The sequence below is a fragment of the Desmodus rotundus genome, chromosome 3 (genome assembly GCF_022682495.2).
Source record: "Desmodus rotundus isolate HL8 chromosome 3, HLdesRot8A.1, whole genome shotgun sequence".
Lineage (NCBI taxonomy): Eukaryota > Metazoa > Chordata > Mammalia > Chiroptera > Phyllostomidae > Desmodus > Desmodus rotundus.
Window position 1 is genome coordinate 142612968 of NC_071389.1, and position 23679 is coordinate 142636646.

At 40.6% G+C, this 23679-nt stretch overlaps 1 protein-coding gene and 1 pseudogene across 1 annotated transcript in view; one reads left to right on the forward strand and one right to left on the reverse strand.

Moving 5' to 3' along the window:
- Positions 1-23679, forward strand: part of C3H12orf56 (chromosome 3 C12orf56 homolog) — an 81301-nt gene that overhangs the window by 36372 nt on the left and 21250 nt on the right. The window contains 1 exon segment of the mRNA XM_071220790.1: positions 22741-22885. Within this exon segment, the coding sequence (XP_071076891.1) occupies positions 22741-22885 (145 nt within the window).
- Positions 13700-22712, reverse strand: LOC139440819 (RNA-binding protein FUS pseudogene; annotated as a pseudogene).

Below are 23679 nucleotides of genomic sequence, written 5' to 3' on the forward strand. Positions count from 1 at the left end.
GCCCTGTGGTGTACCACGCGGCGCGGTAACGCGGGCTCTGTCCAGCGCACTTTCTCTCACTCCCACCTTCTCTGGCTGTTTTATCAAGATGGTCTACAAGGCCTCTCCCAAATCTGAATTTCCTTATTATAACATCCTCTCTCACCAAAATTTATTTTTGGGTTTAGGAAGATTCTTTTTGCTACTGGGAACACATCACCCGGAGACTCTTTACAGAATTTTAACTTTACAACCAACTATTCTGGGTAAGAAAATTGATGGAAGATGGTTACAGTAACTCATTTTCTGAAAGGCTTTTAGAGTTTAAGGAGTTAGCTTTTAAAAATGGTCTCTGTGTTCCTGTCAGGGTTCTCAAGGCTTTGGAGGTTCTGATTACATTTGAAGCCAAGACATCAGAAACACTTAGGGGCTGGGACAGGGTTGGCCAGTAAGTGTTCTGTTTTGCGCTGCAAATCATAGGTAGCCCAGAATGCACACCACGCCCCCTGCGTAATGCAGGCATCGGGGCGGGGCCCAACACCTGTATCACCAAATTCCTTCCACTAGGGTGTCTCGATGGGGTGCTATTGGCATTCTGTGTGGGACCATTCCTCGTTCTGCAGGACAGTCCCACACACTTTGGCACTTGAAATTCTCTGGCTCTTGCCCACTACTACCCAGTGGTGGGCTCTTTTGTCCACTAAATGCCAGTAATGTTCCCCATTATTGTGGCAACTGAAACACAGCACCACACATTTCTAGCAAAACCACCCCTGCTGTCGCTAGCTGACAACACCCTTGTAAAGTTTAGTGGCATTTCCCCATCCTGTGCTCTTTCTCCCGTCTCTGTGCGGTCCTCGCTCTTAGCCTTCCCTGGCAGGCGTCCTTGCTCTCTCTATAAAACCCTGCACTTGGGCTGTTACTGACACCACAGTGTGATAACCTAATGACACAAATTTAAACTGGTTTCCCCTTCACTGGTATTTCCACTTTAACAGGCATCAAAGACAGAAGTGCAAGGAAAGCTCTGTTAGTAGAATTTTGTTTTAACAGCTTTTTTTGAGGTATAATTTACGCACAATAAACTGCACTATTTAAAGCACACAACTTGGTACATTTTTTTCATATGTGTACACCAGTGAAACCATCACCACAACCAATCTCTTATCACCTGCTTCCGGCACCATGACCTGGAAGCTTTTTTAAGTCGGTAACCTGGGGCAACTGCTAGTTTTCGCCTTTCCCCCACCTCCCAGAGATCAACTCTCTTAAGCTGTTTGATGTTCAGTGTCCTAAAAGCTGTTTCCCCCCCCCCCCATATATTTTTCTAGTTCTTGGTTGTTTCAGGTGGGAGGTATATCTAGTCATTATTCTATCTGGGCCTGAACTAGATGAAATCTAGTAGAATTTTACACCAGTATATATGGAAAAGGATTTGGACTGGTATTGGATCCTTCCTGGAACCCGTGACGGTCCTGGAATTTCCATAAAAGACAGTAGCAAAAGGAGGGGCCAGGGGACTCGCCTACTTAGAATGCATGCTTATTTGGAGTGTCTTCGAGCTTTTCCTTTGGTAGGTGCAAAAGCACTGTTTTATGTGATACATACATATATATATATATATATATACACACACACGTATATATATATTTGTGGTGGCTTGCTCGGGGTGGGGGTGGGTGGCTGTTATTGGAGGTCCTAGGGAGTGAGGGGCATGAAAGCCCCCGCCCCTTGGCCTCTGCCTTTGGAATCCTGCTGTTTTTAGGCCAATTCCACTCACCAACTCCAGTTCCAGACTATGATAATGAAGGTAACCCTGAAGCTCAGAAGGGGTCCAATGATCAAAGATTCATGTATGCCTACGATGTTGCCTTTTACAAAAAGATAAAACCACAGCACTTTTAGAAAACTTTCTTAGCCAAGTTAAGTATCCAAAACAAGGCTAGAGAGTCAGTTCAGTAGGAGACCTCTTTTCCCCAAGCAGTCCTGCTGTTTGAGGTTAGACTGGCTATGGGGCTCGGACTGGTTTGCATAAGCCAGAATCTGGGACACAGTTGCTGCTTCCTAATGCATTATTACTGCTTTGAGATTAGCCTGTGCTCTTAACAACGTGCTGGCTGGCTATGTGAGGAGACAGCCCAAAACATCTGGAGTGTGGGAATAAAGCCGGCCTGGAATAATGGCAAAAATTCATGTTTTTTTTCCAAGCCTGGCCTTGTATCACAATCTCTCAAAGGCTTGTGGAAAGTTCAGACTCCTGAGCTCTACCCTGGACTACTAACCCTAAACCTTAGGGATGGGACTCAGCAATCTGGTTTGGTAGCTCCCTAGATGCTTCTGTTGGCGAGCTGTCAAGGTGTGGGAATTCCTGGGCTAGGTAGTCAGTTTACTCCTGGATTACAGAGACTCCGGAGTTCTACATCCATAGTGTATCTCTAATCCACCAACTTTTTTCTGTTCTCCACTGTCAATATCCCAGTACAAGCCACTGTCATCTCTCACCTGGGCTAGCAACACTTCTAACTATCCTCCCGCACTCCACTCTCCGTACCTGCTGTGGTGTGAGTGTTTGTGTACCTCCCAGATTCACGGGCTGAAATTCTAACCCACCACAGTGATGGTCCGAGGGGATGGGGCTTTGGGAAGGTACTTTAATCATGAGGGTAGAACCCTAAATGAAAGGCATAAGTACCTTATAAAAGAGGTTCCTGAGAGATCACTCACCCCTTCCACCATCTGAGGACACACTGAGAAGGCACGACTATGAACCAGGAAGAGGGTCCTCACCAGAAGGCAACCACAGTGCCCTGGTCTTGGACTTCCCAGCCTCTACAACTGTGAGCAATACATTTCCTATTGCTTATAAGCCACCTAGTCTGTGGCATTTTGTTATAGCAGCTCTCACAGACTAAGACAGTGTCTCTCTGCCCTCTCCCAAATCCATTATCCATTCTAAAGCCAAACTGCTTAAAATCTTCCAATCTTCCACTGCACAGAAAATAATTTTTTACACGTCTAGACAAGCCTGCTCGATGTGGCCTTTGCTTACCTCTCCAGTCACTTCACCCTTTGCTCACCACACTGGCTAGAGCACCTCAAGCTTTTCTCAGCTCAGGCCTTTGCACTTCCTTTCCTCTCTTAACATGGCTCACTCTTTCTCACCCTTCAGGCTTTGCTTGAATGCCCACATCTCAGAGAGGTCTTGCCTGGTCATCCAGTCTACAGCATACCACCCTCCAGCAGGTTCTCTTTAGCACGTTGATGAACTATAATTACATGCTCATTGTCTGTCTGCCCACTTGGATGTAAGCTACACGAGGGCAGGGACTTTGGTATTCTTGCACACTGATATATTTCTAGTGCTTGGCCCAGTTCCTGGTACGTAGCCAGTGCTTAATATTTGTTGAATGATTCATCGTGTTCTTTACAACCTAGCCTGACTTACACTGCATAGTCTTTGGGGAGCATAATTTGATCTAAACCCATGTAATAACAGACCATGTTTTGAAAGGGTTGATGTACTTTCATTGTTGCTGAGTGCCGGAAATTATTGGCTTCTGGGAGGAGGGAATCTCTGTCTTGCTGTTACAGGCCACTAAGTAAAGTTCCCAGCGTGGCCTTTGTACCTGGAAGTACTGAGGTTAAGGCATTGCTAGGATAGCCACCCACATTTCTTGGACTCAATATTCTTTATTGTACACTTTGACATAAAATACCATATAATTTGACATATAATTTGTCTAAAGAACTCTGATAGTCTCATTCTTTTCTTCCAATTTAGAAAAGTAAAAGAGATGGCTAATTGATTTCTGCAGTAATTATTTTAGGTTATTGTGGAAGAAGTCCTAGGTTAAGAAGGAAATTTATTGGAATTATTGGGGGCAACTCATATAATTCAACATTCATTCAACAGATGTGTATACAGGGGTGGGCAAAAGTAAGTTTACAGTTGTTCACATGGAAAAACATTTAATGTAAGAATAAATAGTAATACAAGAATAAACTGTGTTTCGCATACTCACAACTGTAAACCCACTTTTGCCCACTCCTGTGGATGTAGACATAAATACAGATACGACTGTAGATTGATCTCTCTATCTGTTTATCCGATCTGTCATATTCTACTTGCTGGGCTCCGTGTTTGATTTTAGATATATGATGGTGAGCAAAATCAGCAAGTTAGAAACCGCATCACAGGAATGCGGGGACGGTAAGAATGAGGCTGGGATTAGGCATAGCTCCAACTTCGTCTCCCCGATGTCTGCGGATCAGCTTCATTTTCTCTCATGAGTACAACGTGCTCCCTGGGACAGCAGGTGAAGTCGCCGACCACCTTCAGTTCCCTTTTTACAACTCCCACCACCACGAAGGCTGACTCACACACGTTCTTGAATCAAATTAAAAAATCCTGGGAAAGTCTCTGATGCCCAGCTTGAATAAATGACTCACTGCTAAAAAATATCCACCATAGCCAAGAGGTCAGGGCCTTTAAAAACATGTCAGCTTTTGTGTTCTTCATATGTGGGTGGGAGGGGTAACTTCCTAAAAAAGGGGGTGAGAAGGGAGCTAGGTCTACTACCCCACAGTCTCCTAGCACTGTCATTTCCATAATTAAACATCTAAGTCAAAAGTGTAACAAAAAGCATGCTAGGATAGAAAACACTAATTAGACAGATGACTAAAGAGTGTTCTCACGCATAGAACTTTGAAACAACTCGGAAGTATGAAGTTTTAGGACTGATTATGAAAAGCTTCAGTTCATAAAAAAGATGTGGTTATCTTGGAGCATCAGAATTTTTATTATTTTTCGGGGTAATAGTAAACAACAGGCCCTTTTCACTAAAGGGATAGAAAACAGACCAGTGATCTCTGATAATGAGATTCTCTGTAGGTTTCTCTACATTTAAGTGTAGCTCTTCATTAGTGGATACTCATATGCATTTTACAAGAGAAAAATCAAGTAAATATCTCACCAAAATGTTCTTTTAGTAAAAGTATATAGTGACCTACTTAAGAGTTCCCTAAAGCTAGGGGAAAAGAGATTGCTTATTGCTTGCAAGTGTAAAAAGAAATAGAGGAAGATCAAGGTAAATAGAATACTTATATAGTGCTGGCACACAGTCTATTATTATAGGATAATAAATAAATTTAATTGAGCTCATCTTGATACAGAGAGGTCTGATCAGCTCTCTGGGGAGAAGTAGGGAGGGGCCGAAGAAGGAGGCAATGGTAAACAATCTAGGATGGGAGTGGCTGAGAAAACTGATTGCCCCCAGAGCACGTGGAATTATGGGCAAGAAGATCCGAAATAAAAGAAGGGCTCTGGGGTGGCTGGCTTGGGCTCTCTGGCTCCCGGACTGGCTGGCTCTGGCTCTCGGGCTTTCTTCCTTGAGGATCCCTGGATGATCGTGCTGCAGAGGCCTGCATTTCCCAATGGATGGTATTTTGTATGGGAAGGAACTCTGGGCACAGCCTAGGATTGGGCTGCCCTGGCAGAGGGTGGCAGGGTTATTTTCTCTGGGTGTTCTAGAGGGGACGGCCTCTGAAGCAGAAACCTGCCATTCTTCCAAAGTTGTGAAACTTTTGAATAAAGACTCCATTCCTTTATCACCAAGCCTTTGCCTCTGGAATTTTGCCTAGAATGTGGTGGTGGTCGGCAGCGGGACCCCAGTTGCTCTTCGGTAACAATCTTGGACAATCCAAGAGGAAAAGAAAGAGCGACAATGCTTAGCTCTTAGTCCAGAACTGCTAGGCCCATACCCACCAGGGTGGATTTTGATCTGTTCATATCTATCTATAGCCTCAGATGATAGATTTAGCTAATGAACATTTAAAAGGAGATTTTCTAATCACAGGGCATGGCATGTAGAGGAATGAGCTTCTGGAGAAACTCAACTGTTTAATAAACAGAAGTAGAGCTGACCAGCTTGGCATCCTTATGCAATAAGAATGTGTTACAATTAGTTGTACATCATTAGCAACTCAGAAGGAAAAAGAAAAACAACCAAGAAGATGAACCTTATATTTTTTTTTAAGAAGAAGCATTTCTTGGTAGAAAGTAGAAAAAGGGAAGGGTTGTTCCTCGCTGCATAGTAGACAAACATGCAGGCTTTGTAGCCACACTGGCCGCCTTCCAATCCTGACTCAGCCTTGGGCTATTTAATCTTCCCAGGTTTTCCTTCTAATGGGTAGGATGGGGCTCAGAATAGTGCCTCTCCCACAGGGATGGTATGTAAGGGCTAAATAATGCATGCGTTTAAATAAAGTGCTTAAACTGTGTGTGGCACCCAGTGAGTTCTTAGCAAGGCGTAGCTCTTTCATTACTGCTGGTTATCAGGAAGTCGGTCACTGAGCAATAACCTGTTTGACATCCTCAGAATCCTTGCTCAAGCTTTGGGACAGAATGACTTTCTTTTATTCTAATCTTACTAATAATGCTATAGTTCTTAAAACATGTAAATATCATTGTGCAATAACTTACATGAGGTACCATCTGTATTAGTTTTCTAAGAATTTCTTATGCATTAGTTCTGCTGGCGGGCCGAGCCCTGTGTTTATGTAACAAACTATATGTGTAAGTAATTTGCATCCAGAATGGTTACAAACTCAAGATAAATGATTCAAGGCCTCCAACAGCTGTTCATAAAATAAGCTGGTCTTGATAGTTCTCAAAATTGACTCTGGAAACATTAAATAGATATATTTTCTTGCATATAATTTGTTCATAGCTTATTATTAAGAAATATTCATTATTAATTACACATTTATAAAAATATGAAAAATATTTATTGGGCATTGGGGTAGCACTCATATTCGCTCTTCTTCTCCTCACTCTCTTCCATGCTTTTATCCCTACCTTCCCCTTTCTTTCTTCCCTTTTCATTTTTCTGGGATAGACATTCAGGAGCAGAATTGCTTTGTACATTTTATATATTAATCCACTTGTTGGTTTTAGATATGAAAAGTATCTCCTTCCATTTTTTCAGCTACCTAATACCTTTGTCTCTGTGGTGCCTTTTACCAAACAGATTTTTAATTTTGGTGTAATCAAATTAAGGTTTTAATTCTGGTGAAGATGGACTGAGCAAACTTTACCCCTCCTCTCCCCTGAATGCAAATATCCTGAATAGAATGCATATTATGTTGATTGCCTAATTAAAAATATAAAAATTAAAAAAAATCAACATTCTCCAGAGAATTTAAACAAGGCCTAGAGCCAACAACAGCTATAAATTTTCCTCTAAAATGTTTTAGTTAAGTCACATGTATTTCAGCATGAATGTCATTCAGTTCTAAGTATTTCTTAGTTGTTTTTATTATTTTCAGCAGTCCGATTATGATGCAGCTGGTATGGGATTCTTTGAGTTTATCTTGCTTGGGATTCACTGTATTTCTAGAAAATGGAAGTTTATGTCTTTTGCCAAATTTGGAGAGTTATCAGCCATTATTATTTCTTAAAATATTTTTTATGCACTACACTGTTTCTCCTTATTCTAGGACTTTGAAGACATGAATAGTAGACATTTTCGTATTGTCACACAGTCTCCTGATAGTCTGTTGATTTTTTTCTTCAATCTTTATTCTCCATGTTGTTCAGACTGGATAATTTCTATTCATCTGTCCTCAAATTCAATGGTTCTTTTCCTCTGTCATCTCCATTCTGGTTACTGAGACCATTTAGTGAATTTTAAAATTTTTGGTTATAGTAATGTATTTTCCCCTCCTAAAATCTCCATTCAGACCCTTTTTATACCTTCTGTTTCTCTGCTGAGACTTTCTATCTTTCCATTTGTTTCAGAGGGGCTCCCTCTTATATGTTGAAGCATGATTATAATGGTTACCTTAAGTCTTTGTCTGATAATCCCAAGTCTTTGTTATCTTAGTATTGGTATCTGTTAATTGTCCTTTTTATCCTCACTGGAGGACACTTTTTTCATTGCTTTTTTAGAGAGAGAGGAAGGGAGAGAGGGAAACATTGATGCGAGAGAGAAGCATCCATTGGTTGCCTTTCCATACGTACCCAGACCAGAGATCACACGCAGCTGGACCAGGATTGCTCATGCTGGGGCTGGGGACCAAACCCACAACCTAGGCCCTTGCCCTGACTGGGAATTGAACCTGCATGCTTTCACTTACGGGATGCTTTTCCTACCAACTGAGCCCACTGCCAGGGCCTAATTGTCTTTTTCTTCATAAGATATTGAGATTTTTTCTGGCTTTTCAAATGTCAAGAAAGTTTAGAATGCACCTGGGACATCTGAGTATTATGTTATGTGACTCTATGTCACACGACCATGAAGAGTTTGGTATTGGTCTCTGGGAGCCTCTCAGCGATGCTTAGAATCCGAGAACTATTTTCTGACTTTGAATTCTTCCATAGAGAGTTGCTTATATTTTACCACTTCTGCTTTAGTAGGGTCTTCATGGGGTTTTCTATTAGGAGAGCTCAAATTCTAGATCTTGAGATCTAGATCTAGGTCATTATGACTTCTCATGAATCATTGTTCTCTATTCTGCTTTTTTCATATATTTCAACATATTAATCTGATTATCCATTTCAACCTGATAGGTTTTTAGCTCTCCATGAAACTAAACTCTCCATTTTGCTATTTAGTGAACTTCTTTCTTATCCTTTTTAAGAGTTTCTTAAATAATGACTTTTTTCTAATTCACCATTTTTCTTGATCGAGGCAATATGCTAGCATATATATACTTTTTAGTCTTAGCCGAGCTTGTACCTAACAGGTTTTTCTGAAGCTGTTCAATTCCGCATTTTTGGACTGTGACTTTAACCTGACGTTTACAGTCTCAAGGAGTGTGTTTGTCTTTGACGCAGAGGGGAAAAGGAAAAAATGATTGGTGCATACTTTTGATTTTGGAGGTTTCTTTCCCATTTCTCTCATCTTTTTCTCCTTTGTGGCTTTCTTTTCTCCATAGAGATGCATAATCAGCTCATTAGAAAAACACTTGACTTTTAGCAACTCAGTTCTATAAATATGAAGTTGACACATGCAAATTCAAGGTTCTAGAACTGGTGCTTAGTAAAGGACTACTCTTCAATCAGACTGGTGATGGAGGGTGTTACTGAATTTCAGGTGAAGGGCACAGTGTGGTTTTATGACTTGGCTTGCTTGACTAGTGAGGCCATAGTGACCATGGTGTTTTCTTCTATGCTGCCAAAAAGGTAATCGTTTTTAGAAACTCTTTTAAAATCTCCAGCACAATAGATTTTTCCTACAACTGAGTAAATAATGGTCCATTTAAGTGAGACTTTCTGTAACTACCCAAAATCATTTTGCTGATTTGTCACATGAAACATATGCTGTGCCCACCATGAACATTGTAACATATTTTCACAATATTATCTAACATAATCTACGCACTGGTTATTTAATTCTCTTCAATTTCCATGGAGAAAATTTTAGAAAATATTATCTTCAAGCATAGAAAAACGGTTTCTTTAAAGAGGATTGGAGTATATGTCATCCATTTCAGACTAGACATTCATTTAACTGAAAATCCTAGCGTGAGCCTCTTACGTTCTTAGACACTTTTATAACACTGTTACATAATAGAGTCCTGTGAAGAAACAGGCTGTTAAAGGGGAGGACTTGACCGCCCGTGTGTGTGTACACCTGTGCACACGCAAAACCAGTGGGTGGGGGAGCTGATGGTTGGCACTCAGCACAGTTCCTACCACTCTACAGATCATGAAGGAATGTTATACCTGTTTAAAATTAATTTAGGAACTAATAACAACTAAGTGGCTTTCCACTTTCATGGCAGTTACAATCTTGTAAGAGAGACAAAAATACTTTAATACAAAATGATAAACCAGCAATTTCAGGCAATATAGGATAATAATAGCTAGCAGTTACTGAGTGTTTCCAGTGCTACAAACACATAGCATGTATATTTTCTTATTTAATTCTCACAGAAACTATATGAGGTTGGTGCTGTTATTGTTCCTGTTTTAAAATTAGGAAATTGAGGCTTAGGTCAACCAAAGTCACATAACCACTGAGTGGCACAGCCAGGAGTGGAATTTAGATCTAATCATACTCTGCAACTTCTAAGCCTCTACAACTGCTTCCTTGTGCTGCAGAGTAGAAGTGGGTGGTGGTGAGCTGGAGAGATCAGGGAAGGTAAAAGGTTGATTCTGAAAAAAGTACTGAGGCTTTGGAGATGCTATTGGCAATATCAGAAGAATATTAGCAAAAGATGAATCTAAACAGCATTAAAAAAGTCTCTCTTCATATCTCCATATGAACTGTTTTTTCTTTATAGGATCCATTGGAAATGCACAATGAAAGTAGTAAAATCAGGTTTCAGAACTAGAATGAAAAGTCCTTTCTGTGGAAATACTGGGCCTCATGAAGGACAGGCACAACACTTTAGATATAAAAAGTGTTTCTTTAAATGACTTTGGGTAGAATTTTATTTCTGAAAGCAGAGAAGTGTACTGCAGAATTGTGCCATATCTCCCCTAGGTCAGTGAGCAAGTGAGATTAAATTACTCCTTTCTCTGAACAAGTTTCCCTTTTATGTGAAAACATTTACTTTCAGAGTCTTAAACTGCTCCAATTGGGCCACTGGTTTCTCTGTGTTCCTTCCTATTAAATTCTGAATATCATGTTTAATGCTAACTTCTGCCCGACAGGAAGCACCGACAGAGCAGCACACCGTCCAAGGATTCAACTCTCTGCCCTCCTCCAGACCTGTCTGTTCATGGCCAAAGTGCCTTTCGATCCTTAGCTGCCCCCTCCAGGAGGAGCTGTCCATCCACATGAGCCGCTGGCAAGGCTGTCGGCATGCCGCCTTGTGCAACACAAAAGAACCCCAGGGACTTCCAGATCACAAAGACTCTCTAAGTGAAATCCCTTTCAAGTGCAATGGGAACGGAAATGAGTTGTACTTAGGAAATTCCTCCCTGGCCTCCCTTCTACAAAGCAACCCAAACCTAGAGAAAAAAAGAATCAGAACTTCATTTGCACATTATTTCCACAATGTCATCAATTATTTCTGTACTTAAAAAGTTCATGGAACAATTATATTATAGTAAGTTGTCCTCATAAGTTAACCTTGACTTGAATATTGTTTTTTAGGGTAGCCTTCCCATTTTGGAACTTTAGCCTTGGAATTTAATAATGCTGTGAAAGACAAAATGCCCTGCACAATTAAGGAAGTGATTTTATTCAGTTACTGCAATAGGGAAGATGCTCATTCATGAGAAGCGTCTGTCATACAGAACAGGAGACGGTCCTGGGTTTTACAGAGCCGGTCAATGAGGGGTCATCAGTGAGTCTTATGAGAGTCACGGGGAAGGAGATGGGTCTCACCTTGGGGGATCTGTGAGCAGGGTGGGCTTTTGCAGTTAGCTGGGGTGATTTCTCAACCATTTCTGTTTTCAGAGAGTGTTACAGAGCAAGGGGGGGGTGGTTCACGATAAATTATTACAGAAAGGATTCCGCCTTTCTGTCTCTGGAGGTTCCTTCCCCCCACGCCCACCTGCTAGGTTCGAAATGCCCGCCGCCAGAGGAAAGACTTCTCTCAATGCCAGAGACTGGTGAAAAGGAAAGGAATTGTTTATTTAAAAGTTACACAGACTTAGAGTAATGACTTAATGTCTTCAATAAGATACTAAAGTCCTCTAGAATACCCACAGATGCACAGTCCTTCCCTCTCCCTGTGCCCAGTCCGGGGTACCGTGTCTCAGGAAAAGAAGTAGAAGTCCGTGATTCAGGCTCCCGGCACCATCAGCTGTGTGGCTGCTGCAATCTCCAGTTAATCCAAAGCCATGTGGCACCTTCTCATGGCCCAGCAGCAAGAGTCCTTCCTCCCCTTTCTTCCTGGCAAAGTCTCTCCTGCTGCCTAAGCCGCGTGGCAAGAAGAAGCACTCCAAAACCTCGTGGTCCTCTCTACTCTCCTTCAGAACCGTGTGGTCCTTTTCCCCACTTCAGAACCACATGGACCTCTATCTATCTACTTGCTTCAGAGCCTCGTGGTTCACTCCTTCCTTCAGAGCCGCATGGTCTCCTCCCCATTTACTTTGGAGCCGCGTGGTCTCCTCCTTCTCCCCCAAAACCTTGTGGTCCTCCCCATTTACTTTGGAGCCGCGTGGTCTCTTCTTTTCTATGGCTGCTGGGCCTAGGTTTAAATCCCAGCGCCCATCTTCCTTTGCAGCCCCATTTCTGACTCCTCCTACAGTCAGTTACACCTGCCAGCATCCCTGTATTCTTCCAGCTTTACTGGGCTGCCATAGTAAGTCTGGGCAGGTGTGGCCCCATGGCATGGAGCCAATCATCTCCACGCTCTCACGCAGGCGCTGTAACCAGGGGGAGTTACTTCCCAGTCCCATCCTGGGTGGAATTTGGTCCCATCCCCCTGGCTCAAAGCATGGCCACAGCTACTTAACACATCCATGAAACCAGTTAAAGGTTATAGATATGTTAAATGACTGTGCCAGGGGTTAGCTGCAAAGCTCTTGCTACCCAAAACAGCTCTGAATGGCCCTGTTCCATGTGTCCCATACCCCTTGGCTCAGGCCTGTGGGGATGAGGACATCCTATATACATTTTTCTAATATTTCCTGGACACCCCGAGTCCTGGACCCCATTACAAATCCCTTCTTGGGGCCCTCCTCTTGGCTGCACCCTGCTTCAAGAGCACAGAGCTCAGATGAAGTTCAACATTGCCAATATGTTTCCGTAGTTTTTAGATGTGCTACTGAAAGTGGGTTGATGGGAGTCACTGCTATGGGATCAGATAATTTTACAGAAACCACCTAGTCTACGCCCCTTTTAAGTGAGGAAACTGAAGCACAACCATTTTAAGTGACTTACTCAAGTTTAGGGGCAGAGTCAGAACTCCCATTTAGGAATCTTTTTTATTACAGCAGGCTCAGTTTAAAAATAAGCAATTTATTCAAAAAGTAGTATGATCCTTTTCAGTTATCTTCAGTGATACATAATTTTTACTATCGGTCTTTTAACATAAGAATGCTAAGAAATATCAAAGGCTGTTTTCACTCTGAAGAAGCTAGGAAGCAGGGTTTTTTAATAAATGGTTAAAAATTGTGAAAGATTGTAAGACAACTCTATTTTTTTCTCACAGCACAGTTAGAATGTTTAATGTTTAAATTAAATGTTAAATATTTAAAATTTCTCTCTAAAATTTTAAACAGCTTTCTCCAAATTAAGAATGTAAATGAATCATAGAAGGCAAACCCTTGTCTATTAAAAGAAGGCTTCACATGTTCTAACAGAAAAACCAAAACCTAATTGACTTTAAAAAATGTATCTAAATATTTCAAAATAACTGTTTGTACTTCCCTTAACTAACCCTTCACTTGATCTTAGCTAAAAGGCCAAGAAGCGATTAACTGACTAACTCTTAGTTTTAAATATGACTTTTCAATTCTGCAGCAGAGGCATGGTTGGGGCAAGTCCGAAAGACCAGCTCATAGTCCTTCTGATAATAAAAACTATAACAGTAACTAACATGTACTGTTATTATCCAGTAGGAACTGTCTGATGTTTTCTTTTTCTTTTTGTTTTTTTTTTAAACTAAAATGATGGTTTTTAATGGGAACCAGAGATATGGTCACAATTACATAGTCCAACGCAAAAAACCCGTGTGTGATCAGGAGTTGGAAGGTTACAAAATAATGAGGGTAACACTGGTACAGAAGAAAAGCTGTTGCAGAACCTTAGGGGGCAGGCTAACATGGCCTTTCCCTGCATTCCTGTCTGTGGGGTCACCCATCTTGCCAAAGCCACCTCTGTCCCCACCACCCCAGGCCCCTCAGAAGCCCCCACAGTCCCCGCCTTGGCCTCAGTAGCCACTCCAATCATAGCTCCCTCTGCCACCATGACAATCATCTCCATAGCTACTCCCCATAGGAGAGCCTCCCAGTGCCTTTCCTGGGACATCTGGTTGAGGGGCCTTACACTGGTTGCATTCATTCCTTCAAGAGATGTTCATGTTCTCACATCCAGTCCCCGGCTTGCTGCAGTCCCCAGCTGCCACCACCTCCACAGCCTCCATGGCCCATGGGTTCTCCTTGCCCTCAGCCTCCATGACCATTGCTACTACCCCGACTGGAATCTGCTCATCAACTAGCAAATGCAGCTTTGATAGGATTCCCAGAGAATTCATCATCAAACCAGTCAATAGCTGCTTTAGCAGAAGGTGAGCCATCAAATGATACCGCTGTCTCTCCCTTCCGCTTGCCCATTTCCCTGTCTGTGTACAGATGAATCACGGGCTGTCCTGTTTTCATGTTTGTCTTAATAATACCAATCTGCTTGAAGTAATCAGCCACAGACTCAGTTGTAACGTTCTCGCCTGGCCTTGCATGAAGATGGTGTTGTTTGAAGTATCCTGTTCAGAGTCATGTCAGGATCCTTGCTCCCAAGGGCCACCAAATATATTGAAGCCACTAGCATCCCTTCCACCCATGCCACCTCTGCCTCCATGGCCACCTCCATGATCTCTGGGTTCGCAGCCACCACCACTGCGTGGTTGTAATCACCACCACAACCCTGGCCTCATTCCCCACGGTCCTGCTGGCTTCCCCTGCAGCCCCAGTCACCACAACCACTCTGGTCCTGATTGCCATAACCACCGCCACTGCTGCCACCACTCACTGGGGACTGATCTTGGTCACAGTAACTTCCACCACCCACCCCATCTGCTACCTCCACTGCTGCTGTTGTTCCTGTTCTGCTGTCCATTGCCCTGAGGAGGACTGCGGGAGCTCTGCTGCTGTCCACCATAGTCAGACTGCGGACCACAGCCCCCATTCGGGCTGCCTGTAGTTGCTGCTCTGAGAACTGCCACTGTATCTTCCCGAGGTGCTGCTAGGAGTGGGCCTCTGGCCACAGACAGCCAGGATAGGACTGCTGCCCATAAGATGACTGAGAACTCTGGCCACCGCCACAGCCAGCAGTTGAGCTCTATCCTCCGGAGCTGACTGAGTGCCATAGCTGTTCTGGGTCTGTCCATAGGAACCATAGGTGCTCTGGCCACAGCCTGAGTGTCCCCTGACTGGCTGTAGCCACCATAACTCTGCTGTCCACAGGGCTGATTGCTCTGCCGGGAATAACCCTGCCCAGGCTGGGTGGGGTAGGTCCCTAGCTTTGAGTTGCTTATTGGGTATGGTGATTTAAGGCCGTGCTGGCACACACACCTGATGCTTTCTGTATATTAACTCATTTGATCTGCACAGCAACCCGATGAGGTAAGACTGCTATTCTTATTTCATAGATAAGGACATTAAGGCACTGAGAAATTAAAGGATATATACACAAGTTTACACAACTAGTCTAGAGCTGGGATTTGAACCCAGACAGTTTGATTTTTTTCTTCCTGTGATTACCAAAATAAATGTGCGTAGAGGTTTATTACTTGGTGGGTACTATAATACAATATTAAAAATAATATTCTATCTTTGAAAGATGGAAAATGAGTAAGCAGATATTTCATATATACATGACAAGTTGGGTTAGCATTCATTTATGTAAGAATAAAATATTAATTCAATATAAACGTTTAAAAGTTCTGACTTTTTGTGACATTGTTGAATTTTTTTCACCAGGCTGGTCTCCTTTGTTTAGTCTCAGTGATGTCTTCATTAGTTTTAGGAAATTGGGAAAAAAAATCAAACTGGTCAGACTTGTCTTAGTTAACTGATCTCTTGTGCCTTGAGATCTAGAATGACCTTCCTCATTGAGGCAGGGAAGTGCTCCTGGGAAAAGGAATTGGATATTTTAACTCTCCCTATATTTTCAGTTAAAATTAACCTAAATTATCCAATTAGAAACAAACGCTCATGGATTTTAAGGGTTTCCAAAGAGTTGATTCTCCTTCAGTAACCAATTTTATTTGTAACTTTTGCCACAAAAATTACATCTAGGTTGCTTAGCATCTCAAATTCTACAAAGATTAAATGTGGCAATCCTTTGCCCTTTATATGTTGTGAAGATTGCTACTAGAAAGCTAAAGAACTAAGGGATGTCCCCAAATTAAAATTCTAGATTTGAGGCAAGCATAAACATTTGGGGAGGGGAAGAAAGGCAGCTTTTTTTTTTTTTTCTAACGTAGAGCAATGACAAAGTGGTAAGAAAAAGCACATATCTGCCACCACCACCACCCACTTACCCACCACCCTACTCAGTTAAGGAATAAGGTAGGAGGTAAGCTTGTTTGGAGTAGGACATCAGCAACATTTCAGAAATTTCTTCTGAAATAATTTGTCTGTCCATCAAGCCTCTACATAAATAAAAGATTACTTAGAGAACTTGCTGAATACTACGTGATTGTTTGTTTTGAGGACCCGGAATGAATGGGGAATGGCAACACTAAAGCTTTGAGGAAAAAATAACCTCATTCATGGGGGAATAGTTAAATTATTGGATAACTACCGATATACTATGGAATTCTAGGAAATCATCGAAAAGGTTGAAGTAAATCTATCTACACAGACACAAAAACTGTCTATCACATATTAGGTGGAAAAACGTCCCAGATTAATATATGTGATATGACTTAGCTAGTATTAAATACAGTATAAAATATATCCTCTAATATTTAAATGTTATAAACATATGTGTTGTAATTAGTGTATTTTTATATGCCTGAAAGGATATAAACCAAACTGATAATAGCAAGGTACCTTGAATAGTGGGATAGAAGGAGTAGAGGGAGACTGGGAACTTTTACTTCATACATTTCTGTACTGTTTGAGTTTGATAATTTTATTTTTTAATAGCTTTATGTTTAAAACTATTAAAAAATTATTGAAGGAAAAAATCCCCTCTGGTATTATCAAACACTGGAATGAGTTACATAAACAAATCATGTACTATAGAAGGCATTAAAGAATAGACCTATGATAATAACTAAAAGTAGGGGGAATGGAAGTTCAGTACACAACAATTCTATTTCCTGCTTTGTCCTCTTTCAGAAAGCTACTGTTTTACAAGACTCCTTGTGTGTCAGTGAGCTCAGTCTTGCCCGCTCTAGCCCATTCTCCATTACAACAGAGGACTCTTTCCAAAGTAGGGGATCTGATCACGTAGCACAGATCTGACCATGTAACTCCTCCCTTACAGCCTTTGAATGGTTCCCCAGCCCTTAGAGGGAGGTTCTAAACTCTGTAACAGCTTACACACACCTTCCTCATGTCTTTTCATTTTTCTATCCTCAGCTATTGTGTCCTTCCCACTCCTGCCTTACACTCCTGACCCAAATAAACTCACAGTTCTTAGAAAGTTCCCTGTTCGGTTTTCCTCTGGGCCTTAACATGCTGGCCCTTACTCTATAACCCTACTCTCTACTCCTCTTCCCCTTCCTGAATTAACTTCAACTCAGCAAGTCTTAGCTTACTATCCCTTTCTCTAAAAATAATTTCTCAAAACTAAGTTAAGAGGGGCCCCTCCATAACATCCTGTTCTTATACATCACTAACACCAGTCTGTGTTAGGATTGCTTATTCGACTATGTGTTATCCTATTATGCAGTGCGCTTCCTAAGGGCAGGGACTTGGTCACCGGCACACAGAGGCTGCCAATAAGCCTTTATAGAATGAATGAATGAATGAATGAATGAGATAAAATAGAGGTAGGGGCCAGATCGTAAAGGGCTTCAGGGCTAAGAAGTTTGTTCAGATTTCGTAGTTCTATTAGGTTGTTGTCACAGTCAGCCTTATACTGAAAAGTTACTTGTGATGTGACTATCTCTTCCAGTAATTGTGAGCCCCTGGAAAGAAAACAGTACCTCTTACTAATTTTTGTATTTTTCTGACTTAAAACAGTGGTCTGCACATAGAAAGCATTCAGTGAATTGATGGCATCAACAACTTTGATATTAAGTTTAAGTTATGGTCCAGTTTTAAAAGGTTGTATATTGGGGGTCATGTGAATGAGTTAAAAGTAAGGTAGTTTTAAAAGCTATATATTCATTTCCCACTAAAGGAACCAAAGCTCCTTACAGAAATGACTGGTTCTGGATCTGGAGCAGGAAATACACAAAGTGAGTCTGAAACAGCGTGTGACAGAATGCAAAGCGTAACGGGACCCCAAAGCACAGGAGCCCACAGGAAGGCTCTTCACAGCCAAAGATGGAACACTTGAGTATCAGAAAAAATAGTGAACTAGATGGCTGACACACAATAAGTATATACAAATTTAGAAGTATATAATGATGCATTATAGAGAAAAAGTCCTCCCTGTACCTCCACACAGAAAGAGATAAAAATGTATTGAACTCCATTACTCTACAAATTAGCAAACAAATGGGAAGAATTAAGCATTTATCCTATCTTTCCTGCGTGAACAGTAATAAGTTCTAAGTAACCATGCAGCACGAGTTAATGAGGGAAAATTCCATTTTACAGAATTCCAGCTAATGAATGTGGAAGGTTTAACAGAATTAGAAGGTTGCCATTTTTGCAACTCCTAACCAAATGATAGATTCATGCAGCAATCCTCAATAGATGAAACCATTAGACAGAAAGGTGAAGCAGAACTTCAAATGAAGGGATTAGTTTGTAAATGACTAAACTCATTAATCAGTCCTAGCATCACTGAAGTGGGACAGCCAGATTTTGTGCCTTATGATTTCATGTAATATGAAACACACAACACCACTTACGAAGTATCTTTGTTAAAACAATTAAATCTGAACCTGATTTTAAAGTGTGGGTATGTCAGCCTTAAAAAGGAATGAGATTCTGATACATGTGACTGTAGGGAACCGTTTTGCATGGCAGTGGGAAATGTAGCCCAGCCCCCACTCAGAAAAGCCAGTGGGGAGCGGGGTCCAGCACACAGGACCCATGCCCACAGATAGGCTCTCACATGGGGAATCAGGCCTGCATTGTACCTAGGCCAATATTAGGCTTGTTTTTGCTAAAAGTCCCTCATCCTGAATTGAGGCAGCAAGTGCTTACTGCATATCTTTAAAGTAACTTCCTAAAATCTGAGCTAAACCTCCCAAGAAGGAGTGTAACCAGTTCAACCACCTTTCCCTTTATATTTGCAAATATCCTTCTTCTTTGCTGTAATTAGCAACATCCTCTCCTTTGTTTTCTGTAAAAGGTAACCACCCAAAGTGAACCTGTGCATAGTAAATGAGGACCATCCTCGATGTAATGTACCCAGAAAAGCAATAAAAGCCTGTCCAGGCAGGGGTCGGGGCCCTCTCTTTCACTCTGAGAGTGGCCATGCCCGTCTCTTTTTCTCCACAGGACTTCTGTAGTCCATGTGAATTTGTCCATTGCAGCCACAACACACGGACCCTGCTGGCCAGGGTCCCCATCATGTGACAACACGGGTGAATCCTGAAGAAATGATGCTAATGGAAAGAAGCCAGACACACATAAAATGGCAAATGTTGCAGATTCTACCTATACGAGGCAGTCAGAATAGGCAAATTCATAGAAACAGAAAGTAGAATTGAGGTTACCATGAGGGAGAGGGGAATGGGAGTTACTGTTTAATGGGTAAAGAGTTTCTGTGCAGGAAGATGAAAAAGTTCTGGAATTTGATATTGATGGTTGCACAACGTTATGAATGCACCTAATGCCATGGAATTGCACACCTAAAAATGATTAAAATGGTACATTTTGTATTATGTATATTTTATGTCAATTTTTAAAAAGGTAGGCATGTGTGGAAGGGAATTGATAAAACATGACCAGCAAAATGCTGAAAATTATTGAAGCTAGGTGATGGGTATGTAGGGTTTCTTTTACAGTTTTCTTAATTTTTGCATATGTTTGAAAATTTCTATAGTAAAAGTTTTTAAAAGATTTAGGAAACATAACAAGCAAATATAATAAGTATCTTATTTATATCTTAATTTTAACAAACTGAATGTAAAAGACATTTTTAAGGCAATAGAAGACATTTGAGTGTGGACTGGGCATTAGACAGTACCAAAGAATGGTTGATAATTGTGTTGGGTGTGATAATCATGTCTTTGGAAGAAAATATTTATTTTATTTTGATATGTAGGGGTTAAATAACAATGTTTGTGATTTCTTTCTTTAAAAGTATGGTGATAGACATAGCTTAGAATTTCTACATGTTTTCATATGTTATTCTAAAAGAGTATTAGTTTGAATTTTGGTGTTTATTTAAAGTTAATTGTATAATGAAATAGGCTCTAACTTTGCATATATGTGGCTTGAAATTTACACCTGAAGGCAAGAGAGAGAGTTCTGCCACTGTCTTCATGCAGGAAAAGCATATTTCTGGCAAAGTTAATTCCTGAGGGCAGCATATTTAAAATGCAGTGACTTAAAATGAACTCTCAGGGATACAGTGTATGCACAGGATACACAAGGAATGGTCTTCGCCTGCAAGGCTCCTTCAGTTTAGAAGAAGTAAGCAATTTTTAGGTTTTCAAATTGGAATTCTGTCACAAAGGTGAATTCCGTAACCCAACCATTGTACACACAGTGTGTCTGAGAGAGTGTGTGAAAGCATTTTCCAGTTGTAAAGCATGATGCAACTTTACGGTATTATTTTATAAAATGTCTGGGTAAAAAATGAATACGGATAGGCAAAATGGAGCTTATCATTAGACCAAGAATCCTTTTTTTGCCACATTGTTTGGTGTTTTCTAGCTGACGAAAATGTAGAATATCTGTTAACATGAATATGATTTTTCCTTATTCCTCAATTGAAATTAATGGAGTCTTCTGGCACTGACTTTTTCTATTTAAATCAGTCAAAGGAAGTTTGTCATCTATGTAAAGCAAAAATAATCTGGATGTTCAGAGAAATTGTGACTATATTTAACTTCTCTGTAGAAATATAGGCTCCTGAATCTACCTTGAACTTATAATGTGTATGAGACCTCAATTTATATATGAATTGATTTTTAGTATGAAGATATGACTGTGCTTTTTAAAATTAAATTTGTTTTGGCCTTGTTGAAAAAAATAGTTGAGTATTACGATCTATTATCATAGGTGCCAAAGGATAAAAAGTTTGTTTCTAAGTGTCTTAGCAAATTGCTGACTTCTATTGGGAAAGACTAGAAAATGAATTTCAAAGTAATTTTGCTGATATTGTAATTTTTTCTGAGCTTTTGCTTTTCTAAGTTATTTTGTTTGTGACAACTAATTTCTGCTGTTTTTGAAGTTCACAAAGAATAGAGGGACTTTATAGCTATTTTTACAATGCAATGTGGTAGTAATTAGAAGTGGATATATAGGAAAGTGGGATATCAAAGTTCATTCCTACTTTATTTAGATACTATTTATTAAACACTGTGTTAAGCACATGTGGTAATTAAAGTATCAAAATAGCCAGTGGGACAGGTACTATCATCATCCCCATTTTCTAGGTGAGAAAAGTGAGGCAGAGACCAAGAAACTTACGTATGGTTATTACCAGGCTGAGTAGGGGCAGATCTAGGATTCAGATCAGCCCATCTGATCCGTCTTCTCATGCTTATAATCGTGCTCTTCTGCCTGCATGTTTGCTATCACTGAATTTTTAATGATTATTTCTCTTCTCATGTCTTCACTAGAAAAGAGACTTTTAGGAAGTCTGAATTTTTTTCTTTTTCTTTTCTTCTTCTTTTCTTTTTTTTTTTTTAAAGATTTTATTTATTTATTTTTAGACAGAAGGGAAGGGAGGTAGAAAAAGAGGGAGAGAATCATCAATGTGTGGTTGTTTCTCATGCGCCCCCTACCAGGGAACTGGCTCACAACCGAGGCATGTGCCCTGACTGGGAATGGAACTAGCAACCCTTTGGTTCACAGGCTAGCCCTCAATCTACTGAGCCACACCAGCCAGGGATAATTTTTTTCTTGACAAGAGAGGCTTATTGATTGGATAGGGGAAAATATCTTAGTTTTTTCTTTTATTTTTTTAATGGAGGGGGGCAGTGGGCAAGAACCAGGACTCCATATATATGTATATAACTGGTATCAAGATTTGTGAAGTAAGTGGTTAAAATATTTTTAATTCAATTCAGAAATTCTAAGAAGTTTCCATCAACCTGCACAGAACATGAAACATCTCTTCTACCATTACTTTGCACCCTGCTTTTCTGAATCACTAGTTGTGTGAGCCTGGACAGGTTACTCAGCCTTTCTGACATTTTATACATGCAGTAGTACAATAATTCCCAGCTCAGCCCCTTACTGGCGAATGAGCCAGTGCATGAAAAGTACCCCATTTGGGGAAACATCATGGGCCTAGAGGGTAGTACACTAAGTGAAATACATCAGGCAGAGAAAGACAAATACCATATGATATCACTTATATATAAAATTTAAAGAACAAAATTAATGAACAAACAGGACAGAAACAGACTCAGATACAGAGAACAACTGACGGTTGCCAGATGGGAGGGGCTGGGGACACTGCATGAAAAAGGTGAAGGGATTAAGCAGTACAAACTGGTAGCTACAAAATAATCACAGAAATACAAGATACAGCATAGGGAAGACAGTCAACAATATTGTAAAACTATGTATGGTGCCAGGCACTAGACTTACCAGAGGGATCACTTCGTAAATATATACATGGCTAATCACTGTGCTGTACACCCGAAACTAATATAAAATAATATTGAATGTCAACTGCAACTGGAAAATAAAATAAAAATAGAATATCCAAACGGGAAAAATAACTATATTAAAATTTCATTAGTAACAGTTTTACATACCTGTCAATAATTGTTGATATTCCTCGGCTGCTGCTGCTTATCATTTTTACATGTTTTCTTGTGTTTCTGTAGATCTGAGGAGAAAATTAAGCATTTCAGTCAACTTAAATCTTAACTTTTTCTTAAAGACAATACTTTGAGGAAGATACTTTATTTAATTACGGAACTTAAAGTAGCAGGCCAGAAAAACTTGACTTTGGAAAGGATTTTCTGGAAAGTATGTGTTTTATTTTTAACCTTTTAAAACTTGTTTCTTCTGTTATCGAATGCAGCATATTCAAGGATAAAGTAAAATGCTGTATAAATAAATGTCATCTTTGTATTTTGATACTGTATTTTACAATGTTGATTAAATTTAATGCAATTGTGTCTTAACACATAAAATGTTGTGATGTAATCAATGTGTGTGTGTGTGTGTTGAGGTAGGGGCGGGGGGGTAGATGAGAAGAGAGGAGAGTGGAGGCAAAGATAGCAGCTCACATGGTTTGGGTTCACGGAGTCAACGAAGAGAGGTACCCTGGCTGGTGTGGCTCAGTGGAATGAGCGCTAGCCTGTGAACCAAAGGGTTGAAGCTTTGATTCCCAGTCAGGGCACATGCCTGAGTTGCGGGCCGGGTCCCCAGTAGGGGGTGTGCAAGAGGCAACCGTACATTTGATGTTTTTCTCCCTCTCTTTCTCCCTCCCTCCCCCTCTCTAAAAAATAAATAAATCTTGTTTTTGTTTTTTTTAAGAAAAGAGTTAAATAAGAGGGGAAGCTTCTGGCATGCAACGTGTATGAGTATAGACAGTGGGATGAGAAAGTGGATTTGAAAAAGTTTTTACATGTAGGCCCCCCTACAATAAAAATTTTTCATACTTAAAAAAATTACTTTGTAGTATAGGACTGTTATTTTTAAAAAGGTGACCCCTGGAGAGTCAAAACTTCATTCTCACTCACTGAGTTACAGGCTTATCCTGTTAAGACTTCCCTAGTTTCATTTGCAGTTTCAGGTGAAAGGTATCGAGAAGCCCA